The sequence below is a fragment of the Mangifera indica genome, chromosome 11, assembly GCF_011075055.1.
Source record: "Mangifera indica cultivar Alphonso chromosome 11, CATAS_Mindica_2.1, whole genome shotgun sequence".
NCBI lineage: Eukaryota > Viridiplantae > Streptophyta > Magnoliopsida > Sapindales > Anacardiaceae > Mangifera > Mangifera indica.
This window is the reverse complement of record NC_058147.1, coordinates 487,353-511,899: the sequence shown is the minus strand read 5'-3', so window position 1 is coordinate 511,899 and position 24,547 is coordinate 487,353. Positions and strand designations below refer to the sequence as shown.

The window sequence follows — 24,547 nt, the reverse complement described above, 5'->3', positions numbered from 1 at the left end:
TTTTGAGTCAACTAGGATTGAATACAGCCACAATATTTAATTTCTGAGTCCAATTAAAATGGGTATTTAGCACAGCTCTATAGCCTGTAGGCTCTGTTATCTCTTGGCCGCACACTCATTCATCATGGCGTTTGCCTCCGCAAGCCCCGAAAACACCTCCAAAAGATTTATTGAAAATGCAATTAAAAACAAACACAGCTTCATCCAGTTGTTTGCAATGACCGGAATATTTTTGTTGAGCGCCAAATCATTGGCTCAGAAGTACCGCCTCCGTGACCTTGAAGAGGACACTTCAGCTCTTAAGGAAGAACAAGAATCCCTAACAAATCGCATGAACAACATTAAGCGCAGTCTCCTCCACGAAGCCGCTCTTGAACCCACCGGCGGCTTCGCTTCTCGTCTCCGCCTACTCTTCGGCGAGGAAGCTTGACTCAAACGGAGCGATTTGTGAGTCATTTTGTGATTTCATGTATTTCATATTAAGGATATATTGATTTTAGAGTTACTGTTATTATTTGAGGCAATAAGAAACGAAGATGTGGACTAAAACGGATCAAATTTGTATGAACTGATTGACTACTTTGATGATTTCGTTTGTGTTTCGTGTTCCCTTTTCGCATTTCAATATTACCCAGTTCCTGGTTCTGTTTTAGGGTTAGGGTTCTTGGTGGGTGAAAATTAGTAGGAAACGCTTAAAGATTAGTTATGATTTTTATGTATGGAGAGATTTGCATTCAATCATGGGCGGATAATAAAGTATTGAGATTCTGGGAAAAAGGGTGTTTTGTTGTTCTCTGGGTACATTTTTTGATGCTATTTCTTTCCCTACCAAACATGTATTTTCTGTGTTAAATTTTGCTGTAAAACTTATCTCCAATACAGTTGGTAATTCTCTGAAATGTCTGGTGTAACCTTTCTCTAAAATATCTATTGTGAATAAAAATCCTGACTGCTATATTTCTTAGTCTGTCTTGAGCATGTAAAACTCTCTGACTGTCATCTTACGATCCAATTAATCTCCCTTGCATATTGTTATTTTCTCCCAATTTGTAACCTTCCTTAATGGTCACAATGAGCATGTCTGACTACATTTAACGCAAAATGTCCTGGTCGACCTAGACCATTTTTCTTTGTGAAAATAACTTCTCTGTTGTTTCAATGATGACTATTAGCTAAATAAGTACAAACTGAGGCGCCAATACCAACTGTCACAGGCTTGATGTTTTACCAACGACCATGTGACACTAGTTCATCAAAACTAAGACCTAGACCTAGCACTGTCAATCAGCCTTATTGAATCGGTGTTGATGAGTTTAAATTTGGACAGGAAACTTTTTGTGACCAATTTTTTCTGTCTAAGCTTTGGGTATGCCCATTCAAATTTTTAATTTTTTGTTCAGGTCTGATTTATTAATGTTTTTGGGGCTTTTGGCCTACCCAATAATTGATTTTTCTTTTTTTTGTGAAATGAAAAAAGGTAGTTATTCTTCTCATTTCCATCCAAATTGCTATTCCCTTATCGGTGGCATTTTTTCTGAACGTGAAGACCAATTATATAAAATTTCACATGCTTTATTTTCGTTTATTTGATGATGTTCCACGCAGCAATGGAGATGTCAGCTCAAACAGCCATTTATATTTGGAAATCTCATGTCTTTGTCCACTTTTGCATCTTTTTTGTCTTTGGGGTACAGTCTGTGTCTGCACTGTTTCACACTGCTATTTTTTCTCTACTCTTACTTTGCTCAACAAAGAACTCCATGTAGCCCTTGACATTCTAGCTTTGAGTAAGCAATTTCAAGGCAACGTTGTCGTAAACATATCGTATACATGATCTGATACTGCGATTCGATAAACTCGTGCCCATAATATTTAAAGAGACAGCAGAAACGATCTCCTCATCAGCCTCTGTTTAGGCCTGAATTTTCAGGCCCAATCAGATCTCGGGTCCGAACAGGCTCTGTTCAGGTTCGATCCCAAAATACTTACTGAGCAGAAATTCTGTTTATGCCCGCTTAATAATCGGATTTTGTTCAGTTTGATATTTTTTTTATTTTTAAGTGGAACAATTGAGTCTTGAGTATACTCAATTCAATTGATGGACTTGCCTAGACCTAAACTTGCAATCGAAGATAGCTGTAAGGAGATTGAGGAAAAGCACAAGTTTGGAAAACAACACCTACTCTTGACAAGTTGCTCAATTAGTCAACTGGGTTGGTTTGGCCTTCTAAGGTCTCCCTTATTCATAGTGTTTCACCTGTTCTACGGACAGTGGGGATTGAATTAACCTTACGGCTACAATTCATTTGTCTACAATGTTTTACAAAAATATTTACATATTGCATTCGACCTGTGCGGCAATTTATGATTCAGTTTATTTGTCAGTTTCAGGCTGCACTGCATTCGAAAATTCAATTTGAAGGCGCATGGAGACCAAATTATTTTAGGGCCAAAAGACTTACTCTCCCCCAAGGCTAGGGGTACATACAAACTTTTATTCGTTAACTTTTAAAAACTCAAATATTTACTCATTTATTAAAATTTTTTATTAGAGTTAAAGATAAAATCGTTATTTATCAAAAAATATTTAATAAACTAAAATTTTATCTTATTTTCACTCTCTATTTTAAGAAATAACAATTTCCTCAAAAACTTAAATTTTAAAAAGTTATAGTTTTCCCCGTAAAATCCTAAACTCAAAAACCAACTATTTTCCTATGACGAAATCCACTCCAGCTAGAAATCCTACCATCTTCTTCTTCGACCAATGCACAAAGATCGATGGCCACTTTGTTAGAAGAAGACGATTTGTCTTCAATTGACGAAGAGATACGATAATTTGTTATCTTCGTCCGACAAAGAGACGAAAACAATTTGTTTGACCAGATATCAACATCAAGAGAATCATCTTTGTCTGATATTTTGTTAAAATGAACAAAATTTGTTGAGATTCAACCGATTTCACCAGTCTTTTCGTCATTGAGAGTGACAAAGAGTGTCAGAGACAGTTCATCGATGTTAGAGAAAGCGACCAGAGTGGATTTCATTATAAAAAAATGGATTGGTTTTTGAGTTTAAGGTTTTAAAAGAAAATTAATAACTTTTTAAAATTTTAGTTTTGAGAGAAATTATTATTTTTAAAACTAAAGGGTGAAAATGAAATAAAATTTTAATTTTGAATATCGTTTTATAAATAATGATTTTATTTTTAATTTTAATAAAAATTTATAACATAAAAATAGATATTTACATATCAAAAAATTAGTTGATAAAAATTTGAATTTACACCAAATCTTGGATGGTAATAAGTCTTTTAGCCTTATTTTTCCGCGTTGCAGGTAATGTGGCTCCAAACTTACAATGATTTTGATTTAAACTTCAAATCTTCCAATATGATGGCACATGCTGTAATGACTCAACGTGGGGACGCTTCCCGGCAACCCATGACATCTCATGGATAGCACCAGCAAGTTACATTCGTTGGATTTTTGTTCACACCTTGGCTCCTTTTATTTTTTAATGATATTCAATAATAATTCATCCGAATAATAATGTTATTTTTTTTTATTAATAATCTTTATACCATATAATATATATTAATTTTAATTTAATTTTAAATCGATCATAAATTTGAATCTACTCCAATTTGAGACATTCACCTTACATTACCGTATTGGGATCAGTAGTAAAAGTCAATTCCCTTTGACCACTTGAACATTTTTTGAAATGCTGTTTTGTCCAATTTCCTCCTGTCTCAGTGCTAAATTCTAACCTTTTGTTATAATGATTGGATTTAGTTGGATTCAATCAAAATTATTTGAATTTCAATTTAAATTTAGATTGAATAAGTCAATTTATATTAAGGATTTGATTTGTTTTTATTATATATTCAAGTTTTAGCTTAGCTGATTAAATCAAATCTCCAATAAAATTATTTTTAAATGAAATTCAAAATTTTACTCATTGACTTTGAGTCATATAGCGCATTATTCGTATTGAGCCTTTTGTCCAGCCCAGCTCCAGCTGGATTCCGCTTATAACGACAAGATTTATCACTTTTGACTGGAAGGGTTAAATAAAGGATTATATGATGTGTCTTGTTCATCAAAGCTCGCAAAAGAAAGTTCCTTGGTTCAAAGTTGACTGACAAAACAAAAAAGGAGATAGCTGATGATTTCATTTGGGGCTAATCTTCTTTTAAATTAAAGGTAATAGTTTCATCAATTAGATCAAAGTACAAGCTCTTAATATAAAATAATGAAAGAATGATATTTGAACTCCCGGACATAGGCGAGTAGCAATAATATATATTAAGCTAGCATTTTATCCAAATTACTCATGTTCAGATTGGATAGATAAATTGAGTTTGATCTGATTTGAAGATCATCAACAGTTAGAAATATAACCAATATATGATCTAATTCAAAATTATCAGAGAATTTTGAAAAGGGAAATGGCTTGTATGCTCTTCTATTCTCAGGTTGTTTTTTTAAAAGGAGTAGTTTAGTTTTGAGTGGGTTTGTTTGTAGTTTAGGATGAGAGCTTGTGATTTGCCCGAATCTCTGAATAAAAAATAGTGATCTTCTCTAATTTGAAAGATGAAGAAGCATTCTATTTGGCCTCTATATATATATATATATATATATATATATATATATATATATATATATATATATATGAATGTTATAGTAGTGTCTGTAGTGAGCAATAGAGTGTACTTTATTGTGATTGCACTTTGCAAATATCAGTTTAAATTTACAATAGGCCAAATTTTCAATGTTGTCACCGACCAAAAGATAAATTGTCACTGATTTGTCCTTTGTGTAGGGCTGAATTTGACCCATAAAAAATAATTTAAGATTGATAAATTTAACTCAAACTGTAATAAAAGCTAGGTTAACTTTGGATTTTATCCATTTCTCAGACTCATTTAAATCCCATTTATTTTATAAAAATAAGTTTATTTTTTAATTTACACTCGGTTAATTTAATTGGGATTCGAATTTAAGCACATAAGCTCGGGATTGTAGCCAGTGTGCGAGATCTTATGTTGCACATTCAAGTGGCATCTTGCACCTTATGGATTAGAGCCAAAAAAGTCGCAAAACCAACGAAACCACGCATGTGATTTTCGCTACGTTGTAAAGCGTGAGGATGGCTCTGCATCTCCTTTTCCTAATTTTCCATTCACACGGAACCGAATAATCTTTTCTGTAAATATCCAAAAATATGAAGAAACCTCTGTCTTCAGAATCTGCACCTTTCAATACAACCTTTCAGAAGAAAAGGTTTAACCCAGAAACTCCATTACCAAAAGAGCTAGATCCTGCGCCTTGTTGAAATGCTCCCCAATCCAAGGAGATAGACATTTCTGAAATCAATGGTATTTATAGTGACAAATAATACAAATTTTGATAACTCCCCCTTCCATAAGGTGCTGATCTCAAAGTAAACCTAATTGGAATAATGAGTAACTCAAATTTGATTCAAACTAAAAAAAAAAGTGAGTTTGAATTAAAAATTGAATCAGTTTGAATAATAATTAAATAATAATATTTGAAAAGAAAATCGTTAAAAAAAATCTAATAAAAAATTGTTAACAAACCCTTAAATTTGAACAGAATTAAAATTTTAGTTTGAGTTTTATTAATTTAAGTTAAACACAGATTCAAACTCAAATTAACTGATTTCAAATTTTATCGTTTTTATGATAAGTCAAACGTAAACCCACTTAGTTTCAATGGAAAAACTCTAATGCCATATCCATAAAATTGATTTATACTCCCTGAGAGCTTATAACAAATTCAATATATGAACAAGTTTGTTGCAAGAATTCATGTATGAGCATGACCCACATAGCTATATGCAAGTAACAATTTACATTCTTACCAACAAACAACTTCATAGCCATTTACAGCCAAACCTAACTGAGTTGCTGCTTGTAGGCAGTGCATAACTCCCGGAGCAAGAGTTGCATTTGTACCTGTATAGCTCAATCAAATTCATTTATTGCGATAGGAGCTTCACGAATTCCTTATGCAACATGGGCAGATGCAAACTAGTCTGAATTCAACTTTATTGTATTGAAATTCATCTTATTAGTGGTTCTTTATTTTTAATTTCTAACTATATTTTTAGAATAAAGAATTATTTTTATTTTTTATAATTTTTTATTCAATGATAATATTATTTATTAATGAAGTGAATCGAATTTAATTTTTAATTAATTATTTTAAATTTAAATATTTAAAACTAATGGTTAACTTGGAGAGATTCATTAGAAAATTATTGTTTCATTCGGTGGGAGGGAGATAGTGATTTGGCCAGTGCCAGTCGAAAGCAACAAACAATGTTCTGGATTGCTCAATACTGCGATAGTGAAAGTGGGAAAGGGATTGTCAGTCGAGTAGGGGCCTACGTGTTAAAATTCGTCACATGCAGTCTCTCTCTCTCTCTCTTCTTTGTGTCACAAGAAAAATAAAAAAATAAAACTGCCTTACCTCAGCCACGAGTCACAGGCCGCAGCTGCCACAGCGACTGCAAACCCATGTCATGTGGGAGACGAAACTCACACCAAAAAAATACCCACCGACACTCATTCTCTTTCTTTTTCAAATTTTCGCTCCATTTTCCTTCTAATTTTATAATAATTTATCTTATTTAATTTAAAAAAAATAAAAAGTTTTAGTAACATTTGTGTTAACGAAGTGACAAACATATTATATAGAATATAATTTAATTAATATCTTCATTTTAAATATTAAAAAATTAATATAATCTTAATTTTATTACAAATATATTTTTATTGAGTTTTTATTATAAAAATAAATATCCTCCTATTTAATTAAAATAACAAATGACATGCAATATGTATTAGAAAAAAAATATATGTTGACAAATTGACATGAATTTGAAAAAAAATTAATTAATTAATTAATTTCATAATTTGATGTAATAAAAAAAATCTTAATATGTTACTCAACATGAAAAATATTTCATAAATTATAAAATATAAATATTTTAACATAAAATGTATTATTTTAATCAAACACAATATTAATTTATAATAAATATATTTTAAAAATATTTAATTAAAGTAATATTTTATTATATTTTTATTATCATCCACAAAAAATAATAATTATATATATATATGTATCATTTTTACCGGACATTATAAATAATCAATCTTAATTTGTAAGATACGAATCCCCATTCTAAATTATGCCCATGGCTCATCATTCACATTAGTTACATACTTATTTACCAACTTCTCCCTTCTTTCTCTTATAAAAAAGTCTCTCTCCGGTCTCTTCCTGTCATCTCTACTAAGCAGCACCGTTTTCTCAAAATGCCGCTTAACTTGGCGGTGAAAAGTTCTGTTCGAGCCTTGTTGTGTGTCACCGTTTCTCTTTTCGCTATCGTCAAGGCTGACGATCCGTACAGGTTCTTCGACTGGAATGTCACGTACGGAGACATCTATCCTCTTGGTGTTCGTCAACAGGTTCGTCCATTTAATCCGACTATTATTAACCAGGGTTTTTACAGTTTTTTTTTTTTTGTTTTTTTAATGAATTTGAGGGTCTGGATTGGCATCGTTGCTCGATCTAATGGCCGGCGGGCGGCAATGGTACACTTGTGTGTTGTAGGGTATACTCATAAACGGGCAATTCCCAGGCCCAGATGTTCACTCTGTTACAAATGACAATCTTATTATCAATGTCTTCAACAGCCTCGACGAGCCTTTTCTTATTTCCTGGTAATAACAGATTCTCTCTTTTTGCCTTGTTTCTCCCGTGATTAAAAATCGCGTTCTTTGTGTGATAGGGCTGCAATCTGAACCAATCTCGAGTTCGAACTGATCAAATTCGGCTCTCTATCTTGAGTTTGAGCTTAAGATTGTTGGTTTGGTGAGCTTAACATACCATATATTTAAAAACTACATCAATACGAACTTCAGCTGAACTGAATTCAAGCATGTTATATTTGTCTCAAGCCAAGATTTTTATATATAAATATGTGTTAAATTCGATGTGTTCAAATCTATGAAAATGAGTTTGATAATTTATTTGAATTTGAGTGTTCAAATCTAGTATTAAGTAGTGTTGCATCTAGTTCATTGGGTTCATGTGCTCAATTAAATTGGCCCCTATAAAAAGTGTTCAAAATTTTCGGATAATTAAACTAAAAAATAAGTTATCTAAAAGTTTCTTTGCATAGTAGTTCAAAAATATAACAAAATTGATTTTCAGTTTGATTATCGATTCGTCTATTTTTTAAAACGGGTTTTTACAGGAGTGGAATTCAGCAGAGGAGGAATTCTTTCGTAGATGGTGTAAATGGAACAACTTGTCCTATTCCTCCTGGGAAGAACTTCACATACATTCTTCAAGTGAAAGATCAAATTGGGAGCTTTTACTACTTCCCTTCACTTGCATTTCACAAGGCTGCTGGCGGGTTCGGAGGGATTCGGATCCTTAGCCGTCCCAGAATTCCAGTACCGTTCCCAGATCCTGCCGGCGATTATACTGTACTTATAGGAGATTGGTACAAGAAAAATCACACGGTAATGTATTACCAATAACCAATTGTTTTTCTTCTTGCTTTGTGCTCTAAGAATAAATTCATAGCCCCTTTAACGCAATATGACTATTTCCTAATCAAGGTAGATAAAGAGACATGTTTTTACTATTTAAGTTTGAAAAACTATTTTTTTTATTCATTTGTCGAGGTCAGGTCAGTCCTCAATGTTAATAATAAAAGTTATTTATATTATTTTTATTATAATAGGGTTAATATCTTTTACCTAAATAATATAAATAAATTGTATTTTAATCTTATATGTTTTACTTTTTTTTATTATCCTTTCTATTTTTGTTTTATCTTAAATAAATTTAAAGATTAATTATTGTTAACATTGATGTGATTCTCAACATTGTCTACTATGCATATCGTTATGACAATTAATTTTATGTTTATTTTTTATTATTTTTAATTTAAAATAATATAAATTAAAGATATAAAAATTGTTTAATAACACCTAGAAGGCAAAATGTTATTATGGTTTGAAGGTTTTTTTATTGTCTTTTTAATTATTTTATTAAAAAATTATCTTATTTTTTAACAAATATAATAAAGGGATGGGCAAATGAATTTTTTAAATTAAAAAAAAAAAAAGTGAAAAAACATCTTATTCAAATCTGGGTGGGAAACAGTTTTTATGATATGATATGGGCCTTAGGGTTGGTAATTTTGATGAACATCGCGTGAGTGTAGGCAAGGAAAGGCGAATTGGAGTAATTATGGGTTACAACTGTCTGTCAGGGAGAAATTGATCGGAAGCTCACTTATTGTGGGACAATTATTAAGTGATTTGGAGACGTAAAGAAGGCGCCTTCTAAAATCTTCTTGCTGCAAAATTAATTGGGTTTGAGTCTTTTTGACTTTTGCTTTCCACCATATTTATTTTTATAATGTGATTTCTTAGATTGCACGCACATTGTTCAATTATAAAAAAATAAAGTGTTTCGGAGTAAAGATTTCTGAAGTCGCTGGAGCATAATTAAGCACATGGGAAAGTCATTTGCTTTGGGGCCAGCGTCTGCTGGTTGATGGAAATTAATAAAACCGAACATCTGTTTAAACAACTTTCATGATTTTCTGACCCCTTCTGCGATCTAAGTTAAAAAAATGGATTTCTTCCTGTTTATTTGAATCACGCTTTATTGTCTCATCAAAGCCAAATTGTGCAGGACTTGAAAGGCATTCTAGACCGTGGTAAAAAGCTTCCTTTCCCTGATGGAATTCTTATAAATGGACGTGGCCCGAAGGGTTACTACTTAACTGTTGAACAAGGTAAATGTCAAATGGTTAAACCTAAACTAATCTTCTAGTATTTGTTACTGTACATAGTTAACTGTATTATTATTATTCACTACAGGGAAAACTTACAGGCTCAGAATATCAAATGTTGGCCTGCAAAATTCACTCAACTTCCGCATTCAAAACCATAAAATGAAGTTGGTAGAAGTTGAGGGAACTCACACACTGCAGACTACTTACTCCTCGCTTGATGTTCATGTGGGTCAATCATACTCAGTATTGTTTACAGCCGATCAGCCTGGACAGGACTATTATATTGTTGTTTCTAGTCGGTTCACTTCTCAAGTCCTCACCACCACTGGCGTTCTTCACTACAGTAACTCTGCTGGCCCTGTTTCAGGCCCTCCTCCAGGTGGACCAACCATCCAAATTGACTGGTCTCTCAACCAAGCCCGTTCTATAAGGTATTTCCTGCTCCAATATATCTTGCTGTGATAGCAAAATGTTGACGTTTATCAACCTATTTCTTTATTGCTTCATTTCAGGACTAATCTGACAGCAAGTGGACCAAGGCCTAACCCACAAGGCTCATACCACTATGGTCTCATAAACACTACCAAAACTATCAGGATTGCAAGCTCTGCCGGACAAGTTAATGGCAAGCAGAGATACGCAATTAATAGTGTCTCCTACGTTTCACCAGACACTCCCCTGAAGCTTGCTGACTACTTCAAAATCGACGGAGTCTTCCGTGTTGGAAGCGTTTCTGAAAATCCTACTGGTGGAGGAATTTATCTAGACACAGCTGTTATGCAAGTTGACTATAGAGCTTTTATTGAAATTGTCTTCCAAAATTATGAGGACATTATCCAGAGCTATCACCTTGATGGCTACTCTTTCTGGGTTGTTGGGTAAGCACATAAATTGTATAGATCACAGGCTTACTTTCTGATTCAATTCTTGATATCAAAACTTCGTAAATTGTTATGCAGTATGGATGGAGGGCAGTGGACATCGAATAGTAGAAACCAATACAATCTCCGAGATGCAGTTTCACGCAGCACTGTTCAGGTAACACCGATTTTCTTCTTTGCTTTGTAACATAACGATGTTAGATGAAGGAATAATGTAACTTTCAATGTGTAATAATAAAATGCAGGTGTATCCCAAGTCATGGACTGCTATTTACATAGCTATGGATAATGTAGGAATGTGGAACTTGAGGTCAGAGTTCTGGGCTCGACAGTACCTTGGACAACAATTTTACTTGCGAGTTTACACATCATCAACTTCACTCAGAGATGAATACCCAATTCCAAAGAATGCACTTCTGTGTGGAAGAGCAGCCGGTCGACACACAAGGCCTCTCTAAATTAGCATAAAATAATGGATCCAATGGTGGGTTGGCAAAACTTGACCAGCTTAAGTTGGATTAGAGTAGAGTTTTCCTTCTGATTATATACTTAATTTGTTATTTATGCTTATTTGAAGTGAGAAGCATGTATGACTAGAACTCTAAATGACCCCAGCTCGAGGTCATATTCTTTTTCCATTGTTGTTGAAGCCTGTATACCAATCTTATTAATATATGAATCCAGACTCCTCCTGTCTATCAAGTTGGCTCAGACTTTTCAATTATATCATGAAATTATAGTGCTATGAGTCTATCCATTTGCTAGTAATCTCTGATCTTAATGCATTTTCTCATCACTGATACTATGACTGTTCTGAGACGAAGTCAATGGCTGCTCTTTGCCTCGTTGATATGTGTCACAGGCTTGGTCTTTTATTTACAAGTTGCAGACTCACTCAAACCATTTTTCTAGTTGCCATGTATAAAGACTTTAGTCCTGTTTATAAAGATTTGTCCATCAAACCCAAAGTATAGCTTACATTAATCCATCAAGAACAAAATGTGGTTTACATTAATTCACCTGGAAATCTCTGAGCATGCCTCAAACATATTCTATCTTCTTAGCCTTGTATACATTATTGGAAACTACTCGATAAGAATGGGAATTGGTATATACCTTGTGGTGGGACATGACATATTTCTGTTAGAATTGAAGGGGTAGAATTATAATTTTAATAAAATTATAATTACATATCTTTAATTATATAATTTATATATCATATGATTCGATAATTTTGAATTAAAGATAAAATAACAATTAATCACTTAATGATATGACATACCGAATTATATATTAAAAAAATATGAGCACACAATATTTCTTATACAAAAAAACACGATCAATATAACAATAAATCTCATGTTACATTATACAATGCAGTGGCTTGTTATGATCAAAATAGAGAAAATGAAAAAAAAAAAAAAAATAGAAGCCTCCAAGTCATTAAGTTTTAGAACACTAATTTATTGATATAAACAATATTATGTGTATATATTTTAAATATATAAATAATATATACTTATATATGTTATCATATAATAAAATATAAAATTATATTTAATTCTAAATATTTATATATGTTTTCATATAATAAAATATAAAATTATATTTAATTCTAAATATATATATAAATATATATTAATTTTTCTATTTAATATAAATATGTATAATTTTATTATATTTTATTGTATTGATATTAATGAGATTGTACTATCTAATTTTTATTTATATTTAATTTAAAATTTATTTACTATTTTATACATATTTGATAGGCTGGTTCTGGCTGATCAAATCCTACGTTTGTTTCTCTAAAAAGGTCAATATATCAAGTGAAAATGAAAACTCAAATCAAACTTGTCAATGGGCCGAGGCACAGTAAGGGGCCTTCAGACAAGGGTTGACCTATAAATTTTTTTTAACCTAAGACTCAACCTTATATATAGGCCTAAACCTTAAATGGTGAGCCACAAGTTTTAATCGGATCGATCTATTTAAATAATTTTTAAGAAATTTTAATTAAAATTTTTAAATATAAATTATTTTTTAATTATTAAAATCAAAAATAATATCTTAAATATTTTATTTATAATTTCTTATTTGTAATGAAAGAATATCGTAGTTATACGATAAAAAATATTATAAATTTATAATATAATATAAATTAATTAATTTTTATACTATATAATTATAAATATCAATAAAATATATGTATCATACTATTTATCTATTCATTTTTAACATTCAAATTTCTAAATTCATTTGATATTGGATTTATTGCTTATAGGAGAAGCAATGAAGCGAAAACTTTCATTTCTATTTTTTTTTTAATTTTGTACATAATATCAAACCAGAACCTAATATTAAAGCTTCCAATCTGATCTAAAAAGCCTATAAGATAGATTTGGCATGTTACAATGTTACAATGTCAAACTCAGTATTTTCAGACCAGACTTCAAATTAGTGTTTTAGACCGGGTCAATTGACATTTCTAGCTCAAATCTCATGAACTACTATAAGCACTACAACGCCGTTTCATAGCGCTTATAGAGAACAAAACCTAATAACAGTCACGCTGTTCACTCTTTAACTTATATTTTTGGTGGGAAGGGATTTAAGTAGTAAAACCTAGCAGTCGATCGTCTCCATCTCCTAGCTCGGGTAACAACTTAACCCATCTCTGGCTTTTTAATGGTTTCATCATATATTTGAGTTTCAGTTCATATCTGACACCCGAGGTTTCTTTGGGTTGTTTTTAAATAAAAAAAATGAGGGAAAATAAAGGAAAATGGTGAACCCATCACTACTTATTAGAAAAATTTCCGTGCATTTATGCTTTACATCAGTATTTAAGATCCGGGTAGTTGTGTTTCATGTCTTACGATGTTTTGTTCTCGTGATTTGTTTGTTTCAGGGTTTTTTTGAGCATCTTGGTTTCAGTTTATTTTAGATGGCGGTATGTTGGTTGCTGAGAAATTTTCAGTTTACGTTTATTTACATTTGTTTATAATATTATACTTTGTGAATTTCTAATTAGCTCGAGAGGATTTTTAAAGATGAAGCCAGTGAAGAGAAAGGACAGCGTGCTAGAATGGTGAGTGAGTCTTCGGATTGTAGAGTTTAATGAATGAATATTTTCACTTGTTTAGACTTTTCTAATGGCACTGCTGCTGAGTTTAACAACTCTGATATTGCATTTTGGTTGGTGTGGGTACTGCTGTTTAGTTGCAAAGAGTCAAATCTATCTAAAATGATGATCGAATTTATGTTTTCTCCAGGCATCATTTGTTGGTGCTATGGCTATTGCTGACTTGGTGAAGACAACCTTAGGACCGAAAGGAATGGTAAGCACCTTGTTGTGCTGCAAACTAGAAGGCTTCAGTAGTTCTCTTTTCCTTTACTTCATATTATTTACCTTCTTGCTGGCAAATTATCTTTGCAGGATAAAATTCTACAATCAACAGGCAGAGGGCGTGAAGTCACTGTTACAAATGATGGGGCCACTATTCTTAAGTCTTTGCATATTGACAACCCAGCTGCTAAAGTCCTTGTTGGTATCCTAACTATAGTTTTTTTTTCTCGTATGGCAGCTTAGGTTTCTTTATTTTCTTTTAGAAAGAATTTTGTATACCGTATAGGCATATATAGCCACCATTTTTTTTTTTTTTTTTGCAATTCACTATACCTGCATAATTGTTCCTTGTGAGATCTTCTTCCCTTGTTTGGACAATAATCCTTAATTCGAGAGTCAGACATTTCGAAAGTCCAAGATGATGAAGTTGGTGATGGTACAACTTCCGTTGCCGTTTTGGCTGGGGAGCTTTTGAGGGAGGCTGAAAAGCTGGTGGCTGCTAAGATTCACCCAATGACTATTATAGCAGGTTTTCAATAAGCTTTTCTTGTAAACTGCTTATTTTTGTTGTTCTTCTGATAAATTTTATTGTACATGTTAATATAAGGTCAAATAATGGTATGTGTTAGCTGTATGTTATGTTTTCTCTTTCAAAAATTCATCCCTCATTTAATACCGGTGCATCTTGCTTTTTGTATTGTGAATAATTGGTGATTGTTTTTCCGGGTATTCTGTGTTGATGACTTTTTATTACATAGGCTTCCGAATGGCAGCTGAATGTGCTCGTAACGCTTTGTTGGAGAAGGTCATGGATAATAAAGAGGATGCAGGTGATGATTGTTTGCTTGCTCCATGCTGCATGTACATATGCATTAATGAATTGCTTATTTACTGCAAAAGTCCTTTTTTTCACACTGGTTCACCTTTTTCTTTTTCTGATTACTTGTCAGTGTCACTGTTCTAGACATTGTCTGTTGTGCATGAAATTAGATACATAGGTGTATTTTTATTTCAAAATATTATGAAAGCACTCATGAGCTGATGGTGGCTAGAAATTTTTGTGTATTGTATGCGTAATGCTTGATGTGATTGGATAATGCAGAAAAATTCAAGTCAGACTTGATGAAGATTGCAATGACTACTTTGAGTTCCAAAATTCTCTCACAGGACAAGGAACATTTTGCACAACTGGCTGTTGATGCTGTTATGAGGCTCAAGGTACTTTTAATTATGCATTAATAAGACTCAATAGAGATGTTTTGCTGGTGTGCTTTTGTTTGCTTCCACCCCTTGAATGTTCCTTTTCCCACTTTTTTAATAATGCACTTTGTATGTACTATTTTATTAGAAGAAATATTGATGTTTCATATATTTATCTTTATTATATCGGTCTGACAATGATGTTGTAAATTTCAGGGCAGTACTAACTTAGAGGCCATCCAAATTATCAAGAAGCCAGGCGGTTCACTAAAGGATTCCTTTCTAGATGAAGGGTGGGGTACATAAACTTACAATTACATTTTTGCCGCTGGTATAAGGCTTGGATCCAATTGAACAAAAACTAGAAAAGCTTTTGACGTTGTTGTTGTATGGTTAGAAATTGAATGTCATCTGTATGCTGCAAATCTCATGAAACTTGCTTTGGTCCTGTTTTATTTATTTATTTTTATTATTATAGTTTAAAGTTTGAATTGCTTTACTAAATAGAAAAATGTCAATAAGGATAGCTAGTTTAGATCATTTAAATGTGCATGTCTAGGTCTACTTTCAAGCATTGCATGAATTTCTATGTAACACCTAGTATATCTGTTATTGTTTTTAATATGGAAGTTTTTGCTCTTTCAGATTCATTCTTGACAAGAAAATAGGCATTGGACAACCAAAACGCATAGAGAATGCAAAGATATTGGTGGCAAATACTGCAATGGATACAGATAAAGTGAAGATATATGGGGCACGTGTTCGTGTTGATTCAATGGCTAGGGCAGCAGAAATAGAAGGAGCTGAGAAACAAAAGATGAGAGAAAAGGTGCAGAAGATAATAGGTCATGGAATAAACTGCTTTGTGAATAGGCAGTTGATTTACAATTTCCCAGAGGAACTATTTGCAGACGCTGGTATACTTGCAATTGAGCATGCCGATTTTGATGGTATAGAGCGTTTGGCTCTAGTAACTGGTGGTGAAATTGCATCAACTTTTGACAATCCCGAGTCTGTTAAGCTTGGGCACTGCAAGCTCATCGAGGAAATCATGATCGGTGAGGACAAGTTGATCCACTTTTCTGGTGTTGAAATGGGTCAGGCTTGTACCATAGTATTGAGAGGTGCAAGGTACATTATCTCAACATATATTTTTGTAGTTCTTCCATGTTTATGAGTTTTTTTTAAAGCTTTTTTCTTCAACAACCTATGGTATGTGTCAGCACACAGAATTTGTGTCATTAGATAAATTTGCACCTAGTTTCACTTGTTTTGTTGCTGGGTCTTTCTATTGTATCATGTGTTGCGGAACTCCTAATTGGCTTCTTTCTTCAATATATGTTTTACTTAAGTACTCATATATAAGGTGTCCTCTCCTGGTACACCGCTCTTGAAAACCTTTTTCTTGGATGGCACTCTTTATGTTGCACAAAATAATAGAAAACCTTCCTTTTCCATTGTAGCAGACCTAATAGTTTTTCTCATATGTGTTATGGCAAATGGCTGTACTTTTGAAAACATCATGTTTTTCCTGCTATTTTACTGTGAAGCTTGTAAAATTGTGTAAAAACATTCTTTTGTGCACATTCATGATTGCTTTCAATGGATTCATCAACCATTTACAAAATCTGATGGGTTGGATGGTTTGCTTGTGTCAATTTTTTGGTAATGTGCCACTTACCTAGTGGCACTTCATTTTATCTTTTTTTTTTTTTTTTTCCAATTAAATTATCTGATCTTGGTATGTCTATATTCCTTTTAATATTCTGCAATCTTAATGTGTACTATCATTTTTTTTCGTAATATTTCATGTCGGAACTGGGAACTTGAGTTGTTATTTGTTTGGCAGCCATCATGTGCTCGATGAGGCTGAGAGATCTCTGCACGATGCTTTATGTGTGCTATCACAGACAGTCAATGACAGCAGGGTTTTGCTTGGGGGTGGATGGCCTGAGATGGTTATGGCAAAGGAAGTGGATGAGCTTGCAAGGAAGACTCCTGGGAAGAAGTCTCATGCCATCGATGCTTTTTCTCGGGCACTTATTGCTATTCCAACAATCATTGCTGACAATGCTGGTCTTGATAGTGCTGAGTTGATAGCTCAGCTCCGTGCAGAGCACCAGAAGGAGGGATGCGCTGCAGGGATAGATGTCATATCTGGATCTGTAAGTCCTGAAATCAAAGTATTTTAAACTAAAGTATCTTTGGGCTGGGAATGCAATTCATTTGCACTTTTTCTATGGACAGTGCACCTGTTTTGTGTGTTAATTATGCAAATTTGATGGATAATAGCACACCTTTTGAGACATTTTCTAGCGGGACCATGACATCCAAAAATTTGAGACATTCTCTTTCCTTGTTAATCAATATCATCCAAAAATTTAAGTGTGATTTTGGGTTGACTATGACATCTAACAGAAAGTGAGTTTGGAGCTCATAATTTAGGAAAAAAGATTATTTATAAAAATATTACTAATAAAGAAGTTTATGTCTACCATGATATGGAAATATCAGCTTGGTTAGTGGGGATGCTGACTGAAACAAGAGTTATGATACAAAGTTGTTTTATTATTGCTGACTCACTTATGTCCATGTGTTTAGTTTCTACTTTGTGTTATGGATTTTGCCTACCTTTTGATACTAAAAAATATATCATAAGTTCAACTGTTCTTGTTTATTAGTCTTTAATTGAATCCTTACATTTGGTTTGTATCTGTTTACTAAAATATGACAGGTAGGAGATATGGCTGCCTTGGGGATCTCCGAAGCGTTCAAAGTCAAGCAGGCTGTACTGCTATCAGCAACTGAGGCCGCTGAGATGATTCTTAGAGTTGATGAAATCATCACTTGTGCCCCAAGGAAGAGAGAAGATAGAATGTGAAAATGACTCATTATTTAGGGGTCAAAGGACTTCAGTTGTAATGTTCACCAACTTTTGGTTTCTTGACATGTTATGACTATATTGTACTTCCAGGTTGGATTAAGTTGCAGAATTGAAAAAACCTTTTGTTTGAAAAGTGATTTGAAATTTTCTTTCTCAAGTTTAAAGTTGAGTAGATATGCAATTTCAGATTTGGAATTGGCACATTTTAAAATTCCATAGTTAAATCATTATATTGTCAACAAATGCAAATCTGTTACTTCATTACCCTCTTTCTGGTCTTGGTTGCGTCTTTATACTAGTAGGTTTTTTACTAAATTCGTTCAATAAACTATCGTTTTTGGTTTTGATTCATATTTTTAGGATTGGATTTGAGTCAAGTGAAACCCAAGCAAAACTAGTTTGAAGTTGGCTCGATTACATCATTTGAAAAGAAATTCTTATCATCAAAGAAGAATTGTGAGAAAAGGAGATCCTAATTTTAATCACTGGTTTTACTTCAAGTAATAAGATCCTTCTGGACTATAAATTTAATATTGAAATATTTGATTGAGATGGTGCGTATGAAGAATAGAAAATAAAAATGTGAGTCATGTAACATGGTTATTTAGGAAAGGTTCATGTACTGCATGAACTCACTACTCTGATTTATAGCTCAAAGAAATTTTACAGTACCTCAACTAAATTCTGTGGTTAGGGTATCTTCTGGCCAACTTTAATGTTCTGAGACTCTTTCTGTTCGGTCGGAGACAAATCATTCATGTGAAAACTAGAATTGAAAGACCATTCACACCGGGACTAAAGAGATTCATTAGGAAAATCCTCACAACTTAACCTTTAGAGCAGCTTTACTTTTAATATTATTGTGCAATTAGATTGTCTTTTAATCAAATATATGGTTAAAATACTAAAAATATGATCAATCACTATATAATAACTAACTATATAAATTATATAAAACTTTTAACCACATCGTTTATATGTAAATTCATACTAGAATACAAATAAAACATTTTTTATTTGGAGGGTAAAAAAAAAAAATTTTACCAATTAAAATCTTTTTTTAATCTCTTTGTTAACGTATCTTTTTTATCCCATCCCATAACAGGATAAATATTGCTTTAGACCAAATTGAAACCATACAATCATCCAAATTCCTTATTAAATGGATTTATCCAAATTCACCTTGTAAAAGTAATAGTATTCAAACATATCACTACACTTATATCCCAACAACGTACTATCAATTAAGTATTATATAGAAACATCCTAACAATAATTTAACATTTTATACTGTTTAATGTCAAATTATGTCTGCACATTTTTAACAAATAAATATCTTCTTATTTGTCTACTAAAAATATCTTCTTGTTATACACGAAAGATTTTTCCACCACATGAATTTGACTTTAGCCAAAATATAATGTGAATGCATTAATAGTCTTGAAAATTTTGTTTTGAAAATGACCATATGCTTGTCTGGAGGGACAACCAAGATTTATATAAATAGCCCCCCTCTTTACTTCATTTGATATACATATTTTCTCTTCATCAGAAAATCATATTTCCCTCAATTGTTTTTGCTCTCTTCTTCTCATTTCTTCTTAATTTCTTTTTAATCTATTTATTTTTTTTATATTTATGTATTATATTTATAACACTTCTTATAATTTTATTAAAATTGTTTTATTGTTTCCAATCGGTTGCACAGAAAATGATTATACATGGTAAAATTGATAAAACCAAACGCCAGTTTTTGCAGCATTATGTGATATATTGACTTTCAAGTCAGACACACACACGACTAAACGAATAAAAAAGTAGGCGCCTTAAAATAGAGATCTTCTGACTTGCTTGCAGTACCAAAAAACTCTCATCGGCAGCCCATTCCTTGAATCATTATCGCTTTTCAAACTTATCCCAATTCATTCTATCACCTTTGGGTGATTCCCAATAATTTGCAGAGGTAAATCTTTGATTCTCCTTCTTTGAATTTCTATATCGAGAATCCAAACTAGTTTCACAGTGTCTCTTCTGCAGGAATCAATCTTCAATAACTTTGATGGCGAATAGTTCAGAGTTCGATCCACAACTCTTCGTTTCTCATAAATTTCCCCAGGTTTCTTTCGCTTTTGTTTTGTTTTGTTTTTTTAATTCGTACATAATTCATCTTGGTATGATCATTTCTGGAAGCTGACTGAGGAGAAAACACAAGATTGAATATATACCCATTTAGTAGAGTTTATGATTATTAGATTATGATGACGAATTATGATTATATGAATAATTTATTCTGACACAATTTACGATCATTGTGATCGTTTGAGAAATAATCTAAACAGAATTTTTTTGTGTTAAAATAATAATTTGCCCAATATATTAATTTTTGGATTAGAAATGTAAAAAGAACTCATTAAATCCACTAATTCAAAAGAAGCATTTTTTATTATGAGTTAAATAATCTAAAAATGTGATTATAATCCACAATTATGATATTTGCATTAAGTTATGCGAAACATGTTATAATTGATTATTTAATCCAATAATCTGGATTAAATAAGCTATACTAAACAGACAATATATAAATTCTGTTTTTATGGAGTATGTCTCCCAAATGTTTGTTATTATTTGTTGCATGTACATGGATGGAATGGATTGCAGACTACTCACACTTACACTGAAAGGTACAAGTCCCCCAGAAAGCTGAATCTTTCCTTTGACATATTTATACCACTACTTGTATTCAGTATTGCAATAATTTTTCTGGTTATATAGGTGTTTGAAGCCTAGTTTGTAACTAGTCACGTAAGTGATATCTCTTTTTGTGAACAGAGATGCAGTGATCTATGCCTTGGGTGTTGGTGCCTGTGGAAAGGATGCTGTGGATGCTGATGAGCTCAAATATGTTTACCATGAGAACGGACAGCAGTTCATCCAAGTATACTTTATTATTATTTTTTTTAGCTTTCTTGGATTACGTAGTGGGTTTATTTTTGCTTTTCGTTTTCTGTTTTGAGCATTGAGTCATCAGTCCCAAATCTAAAATTAAATTTGGCCTCAGTGTATAAATTTTGTGGAAGCTAAAATGAAGTTTCCTATTTCGTCAATTCTTTGTGCTTGTGTTCAATTCTAGAAGCCTGTAAAATTTGTTGTCTGATCGAGAGTTATTGATCTACTATTGCATCTCCCACTTTTTAGGTCTTGCCAACATTTTCTGCACTGTTTTCAATTAGAATGAGCTCCACAGGTGGTCTGGATCTTCCTGGATTGGAGTAAGTGTATTTAGTTTTCATAAGTCATCTGTCTCTTCTATGTTATTTCTCATTATCAATTAATGTACCATAAGAACAAAATCATACTATTTTTGCTGGTGTGTTGATAATTGTTGACTATATGTTGCAATATACCAGATATGATCCACGTCTTCTGCTGCACGGACAACAATACATAGAAATATACAAGCCATTGCCTTCTAGTGCTTCTGTAAGCTTCTCACCAGAAGCACTTTTAGATTGTTTATCATTTTTATTCTTCTCTTTTTTGTGTGACATAAATTTTCTGAGTAATTAAATTATTGATGCAGGTACGTACTGAACCTTGTATTGCAGGATTGCATGATAAGGGTACTACGACTTAACAACTGGTGTTGTCAAGTTTATATACTTAGATAAAGGGAGTATATTGTGAATGTCAGAGTGGTCTTTTAGTAAAACTATGTGTACGGTTAGTACTGATAAGTTTGTTGTATTGCTATCTTGTTTTACTGACACATTTTCTTTTCATTTCACTTTTTAAAAATCCCAACCAGAAGTGTGCTTTTTTTTTATTAAATTAAAATACCACATCCCCTTCTTGGACATTTTGGTTTCAATGCAGTTGTCTTCTTACAAAATTAATATATAGGTAAAGCTTTAAAAAAGCTGACTTTCAAGGGATTTTAAATTTTCCTCAATTTCTTTTAATCTCTGTGTGTGTATTCGAAGAAGGGAAAGGGAAGAGGTAGATAATGATGTATTATGGGAATGATTTTGATGTTTTTCTATTTCCCGTGTTGGTTTTTTTTTTCAGGTAAAGCCGCTATTGTTGAGATTGAAACCAAATGTTTTCATTCAGAATCTGGTGAACTATTATTCATGAATCGGTAAGTTCTTTTTGAAACTGTCTGATCTAATCCTGTCCATGCTAGTTGGCTAAGGTATTTCTCTGCAGGATGACAGCCTTTTTGCGGGGTGCTGGTGGCTTCTCAAAATCTTCTCAACCTTTTTCCTACTCAAACTATCCGACCAACCAGGCTTCAGCTGTGAAAATCCCAAAAAGTCAACCTTTTGCAGTATTTGAGGATTATGCCCAACCGTCTCAGGCATGTTGTACTGAATTCATGATTTGTGGATTAGAAAGTTATAATGGTATAATATGACTTTGAGAAGGTGAAGAGGGATGCTAAAGCTCATCAGTTTTCAAAATTTTGACAGAGTTACTGTATTTTATTGTCCCTTTAAATCAAGCGTTGGACCACTTGTCTTAAGCCTTAATCTTTTAAACAGTGTTCTCTTATTTATTTATTATATAGGAAGGCTGATCACTTAGCACTGGTCTTAAATTCTTGTTCTTGACAACATATGTTTAATGTTTTGATATTATGGGAGATTCTCTGGAGGTGCATGAGTAGCTTAGACGATAGATAAATTGTAGTAAAATTACTTGAGTTTTCGGGTGTATGTGGGATGCTTTTGCATTTGGAGTTCTTTAAAAATTGAACCTTTGCTACTGTTTCTGCAGGCACTGCTATATAGACTATCTGGTGATTATAATCCTCTGCATTCAGATCCTGAAATTGCAAAAGTTGCAGGGTTAGTATTCGTAGAAAACTGATTTATCTCATTGTTGGACTGGCTAGTCATGCTAATTTTATTCTGTTTCTGTCTTTTGGGCTAAGCACCATGTAATATTTTGTTTGAGTAAAACTACATGCACTACTAATTGGTGCATGAAGTATTATTGATTTTGTTTTAATAAAAACAAGATGATTATAATCTTCATTGTTTAATTTCTATTTTCTGTTGTTCACTGGTGGCATGATTATACTGCTATGATTTGAAACTTTTCAATATCATATAAAAATAATCGAATTTGGCACATAATTTTTTCCATTATCTTGGTAATATAAAGTCTCCATTTCTTCAAAAAATTATGTTTCCTCTATCATAGAGCATTCAATTACTTCCTATGCCTAATGTTGATCTGGCTCTTTTTTATCTCATGTGATGAAGATTCTCTCAGCCGATATTGCATGGGCTGTGCGCACTCGGCTTTGCAGTTAGAGCAATCATCAAATGTATTTGTAGAGGGGATCCGAACATGGTGAAAAGTATATCAGGCCGATTCCTTTTGCATGTTTACCCTGGTGAAACTTTGATTACAGAGATGTGGCTTGAGGACTCAAGGTAGGATTTCTTTTCCTGTGATTGTTGAGACTTGAAAGCATTAACTCAGTAGATAGCTGAGATTGATTTTGTAATCTACAGGGTCATTTATCAAGTAAAGGTCAAAGAACGTAATCGAAGTGTGCTTTCTGGCTATGTGGATCTCCACCAAATAGCTTCATCAATATAATTTATATTGTCTTCATGGACTCTCGTTGTTGTTAACAGAGAAACAACCTGTTTACTTGGGCATTTCAGCAGTCCTTATTGTATAAATTTTATGACTATTTATGGAGGTTTGATAAAAGTAATTTCTTTTCAATGAACGCTTTCACTGTTACAGTTGCATTGTCAGTCAGGGCTGCATTTGATCTTAGCTAAGCTTAAACAAGTCTCAATTTGAGATCTGTTCAATATTGATGAGTTAATGTTTGAATTCAATTAAAAAAAAATTATTTTAGATTCGATCTGAATTGGTTTAAATTTAAATGTGTAGATCAATATGAATTCAATTTATTTTATGAAAATGAGTCTAATCCATGATTCATACTGGACATGTTCGATTTGAGTTTTAGTTCAAGGAGCTTGGATTGAATTGAATTGGTTCGAGTTTGATTGTCAACTTAGTTTGATCAAATTTGAAACAAACAATCGTGCCACGGGTTCAAACTTGAGCTATAGAAATGTAACGAGCTTGGCCTTAAGCTTGAGCAATGAGATGTTTGGCTCTACAAGGTTACAAACGATATTGTTACAAGCTCAACCCTAAGGTATCGAGGCCAATCAACCCTAACTCGAGTTTCACTTACAATACCAAACTCAAACTTTACTCTTTTAAAACTTTTCGAGTTTAAACTTAATTTTATTAATGTTGAATTCAAATTTAATTCAATTCATTATTTACTTACTTTGAGAATTATATAACATAATCAACACAATAATTGCACCCGAATCAAAA

The 24,547-nt window shown here is 32.6% G+C and overlaps 4 protein-coding genes across 5 annotated transcripts; all 4 read left to right on the top strand.

Moving 5' to 3' along the window:
• The first annotated feature begins 38 nt into the window (after positions 1 to 38).
• On the top strand, positions 39 to 588 carry LOC123228978. The gene has a single exon (XM_044654514.1). The coding sequence runs from the start codon at positions 125 to 127 to the stop codon at positions 428 to 430; it is 306 nt and encodes a 101-aa protein (XP_044510449.1). The 5' UTR covers positions 39 to 124; the 3' UTR covers positions 431 to 588.
• A 6,623-nt stretch (positions 589 to 7,211) lies between these two features.
• LOC123228550 (L-ascorbate oxidase homolog) lies at positions 7,212 to 11,438 on the top strand. The gene is made up of 8 exons (XM_044653954.1): positions 7,212 to 7,504; positions 7,650 to 7,759; positions 8,296 to 8,566; positions 9,753 to 9,855; positions 9,941 to 10,286; positions 10,368 to 10,733; positions 10,815 to 10,893; positions 10,982 to 11,438. Exons 1-8 carry the CDS (start codon positions 7,352 to 7,354, stop codon positions 11,192 to 11,194), a joined length of 1,641 nt encoding a protein of 546 aa, XP_044509889.1. The 5' UTR covers positions 7,212 to 7,351; the 3' UTR covers positions 11,195 to 11,438.
• A 1,740-nt stretch (positions 11,439 to 13,178) lies between these two features.
• Positions 13,179 to 18,326, top strand: LOC123229982 (T-complex protein 1 subunit beta). The gene is made up of 12 exons (XM_044656054.1): positions 13,179 to 13,394; positions 13,648 to 13,689; positions 13,771 to 13,827; positions 14,012 to 14,077; positions 14,176 to 14,287; positions 14,486 to 14,614; positions 14,844 to 14,915; positions 15,188 to 15,303; positions 15,502 to 15,578; positions 15,931 to 16,416; positions 17,135 to 17,450; positions 18,020 to 18,326. Exons 2-12 carry the CDS (start codon positions 13,684 to 13,686, stop codon positions 18,164 to 18,166), a joined length of 1,584 nt encoding a protein of 527 aa, XP_044511989.1. The 5' UTR covers positions 13,179 to 13,394; positions 13,648 to 13,683; the 3' UTR covers positions 18,167 to 18,326.
• Positions 18,327 to 19,798: 1,472 nt separating this feature from the next.
• On the top strand, positions 19,799 to 23,911 carry LOC123228653 (enoyl-CoA hydratase 2, peroxisomal). 2 transcript variants are annotated; one of them, XM_044654110.1, is made up of 12 exons: positions 19,799 to 20,132; positions 20,193 to 20,285; positions 20,828 to 20,850; positions 20,999 to 21,104; positions 21,365 to 21,438; positions 21,577 to 21,649; positions 21,750 to 21,789; positions 22,235 to 22,307; positions 22,376 to 22,526; positions 22,946 to 23,016; positions 23,437 to 23,610; positions 23,692 to 23,911. In XM_044654110.1, exons 2-12 carry the CDS (start codon positions 20,229 to 20,231, stop codon positions 23,777 to 23,779), a joined length of 930 nt encoding a protein of 309 aa, XP_044510045.1. In that variant the 5' UTR covers positions 19,799 to 20,132; positions 20,193 to 20,228; the 3' UTR covers positions 23,780 to 23,911. The 2 variants fall into 2 exon arrangements, with proteins under 2 accessions (XP_044510045.1, XP_044510044.1); XM_044654109.1 differs by having other exon boundaries at positions 19,801 to 20,132; positions 20,207 to 20,285.
• The last annotated feature ends 636 nt before the right edge of the window (positions 23,912 to 24,547 follow it).

Bases quoted from the DNA above. Each gene is read 5' to 3' on its own strand.
- LOC123228653 (XM_044654110.1), top strand. From the start codon at position 20,229: ATGGCGAATAGTTCAGAGTTCGATCCACAACTCTTCGTTTCTCATAAA. The intron at 21,650-21,749 runs GTAAGCTTCTCA...TTATTGATGCAG, and splicing joins CATTGCCTTCTAGTGCTTCT to GTACGTACTGAACCTTGTAT. The intron at 21,790-22,234 runs GTACTACGACTT...TTTTTTTTTCAG, and splicing joins TGCAGGATTGCATGATAAGG to GTAAAGCCGCTATTGTTGAG.
- LOC123229982 (XM_044656054.1), top strand. The intron at 14,288-14,485 runs GTATCCTAACTA...TTCGAGAGTCAG, and splicing joins AGCTGCTAAAGTCCTTGTTG to ACATTTCGAAAGTCCAAGAT. The intron at 15,304-15,501 runs GTACTTTTAATT...TGTAAATTTCAG, and splicing joins ATGCTGTTATGAGGCTCAAG to GGCAGTACTAACTTAGAGGC.
- LOC123228550 (XM_044653954.1), top strand. From the start codon at position 7,352: ATGCCGCTTAACTTGGCGGTGAAAAGTTCTGTTCGAGCCTTGTTGTGT. The intron at 10,287-10,367 runs GTATTTCCTGCT...GCTTCATTTCAG, and splicing joins AACCAAGCCCGTTCTATAAG to GACTAATCTGACAGCAAGTG. The intron at 10,894-10,981 runs GTAACACCGATT...AATAAAATGCAG, and splicing joins TTTCACGCAGCACTGTTCAG to GTGTATCCCAAGTCATGGAC.
- LOC123228978 (XM_044654514.1), top strand. From the start codon at position 125: ATGGCGTTTGCCTCCGCAAGCCCCGAAAACACCTCCAAAAGATTTATT.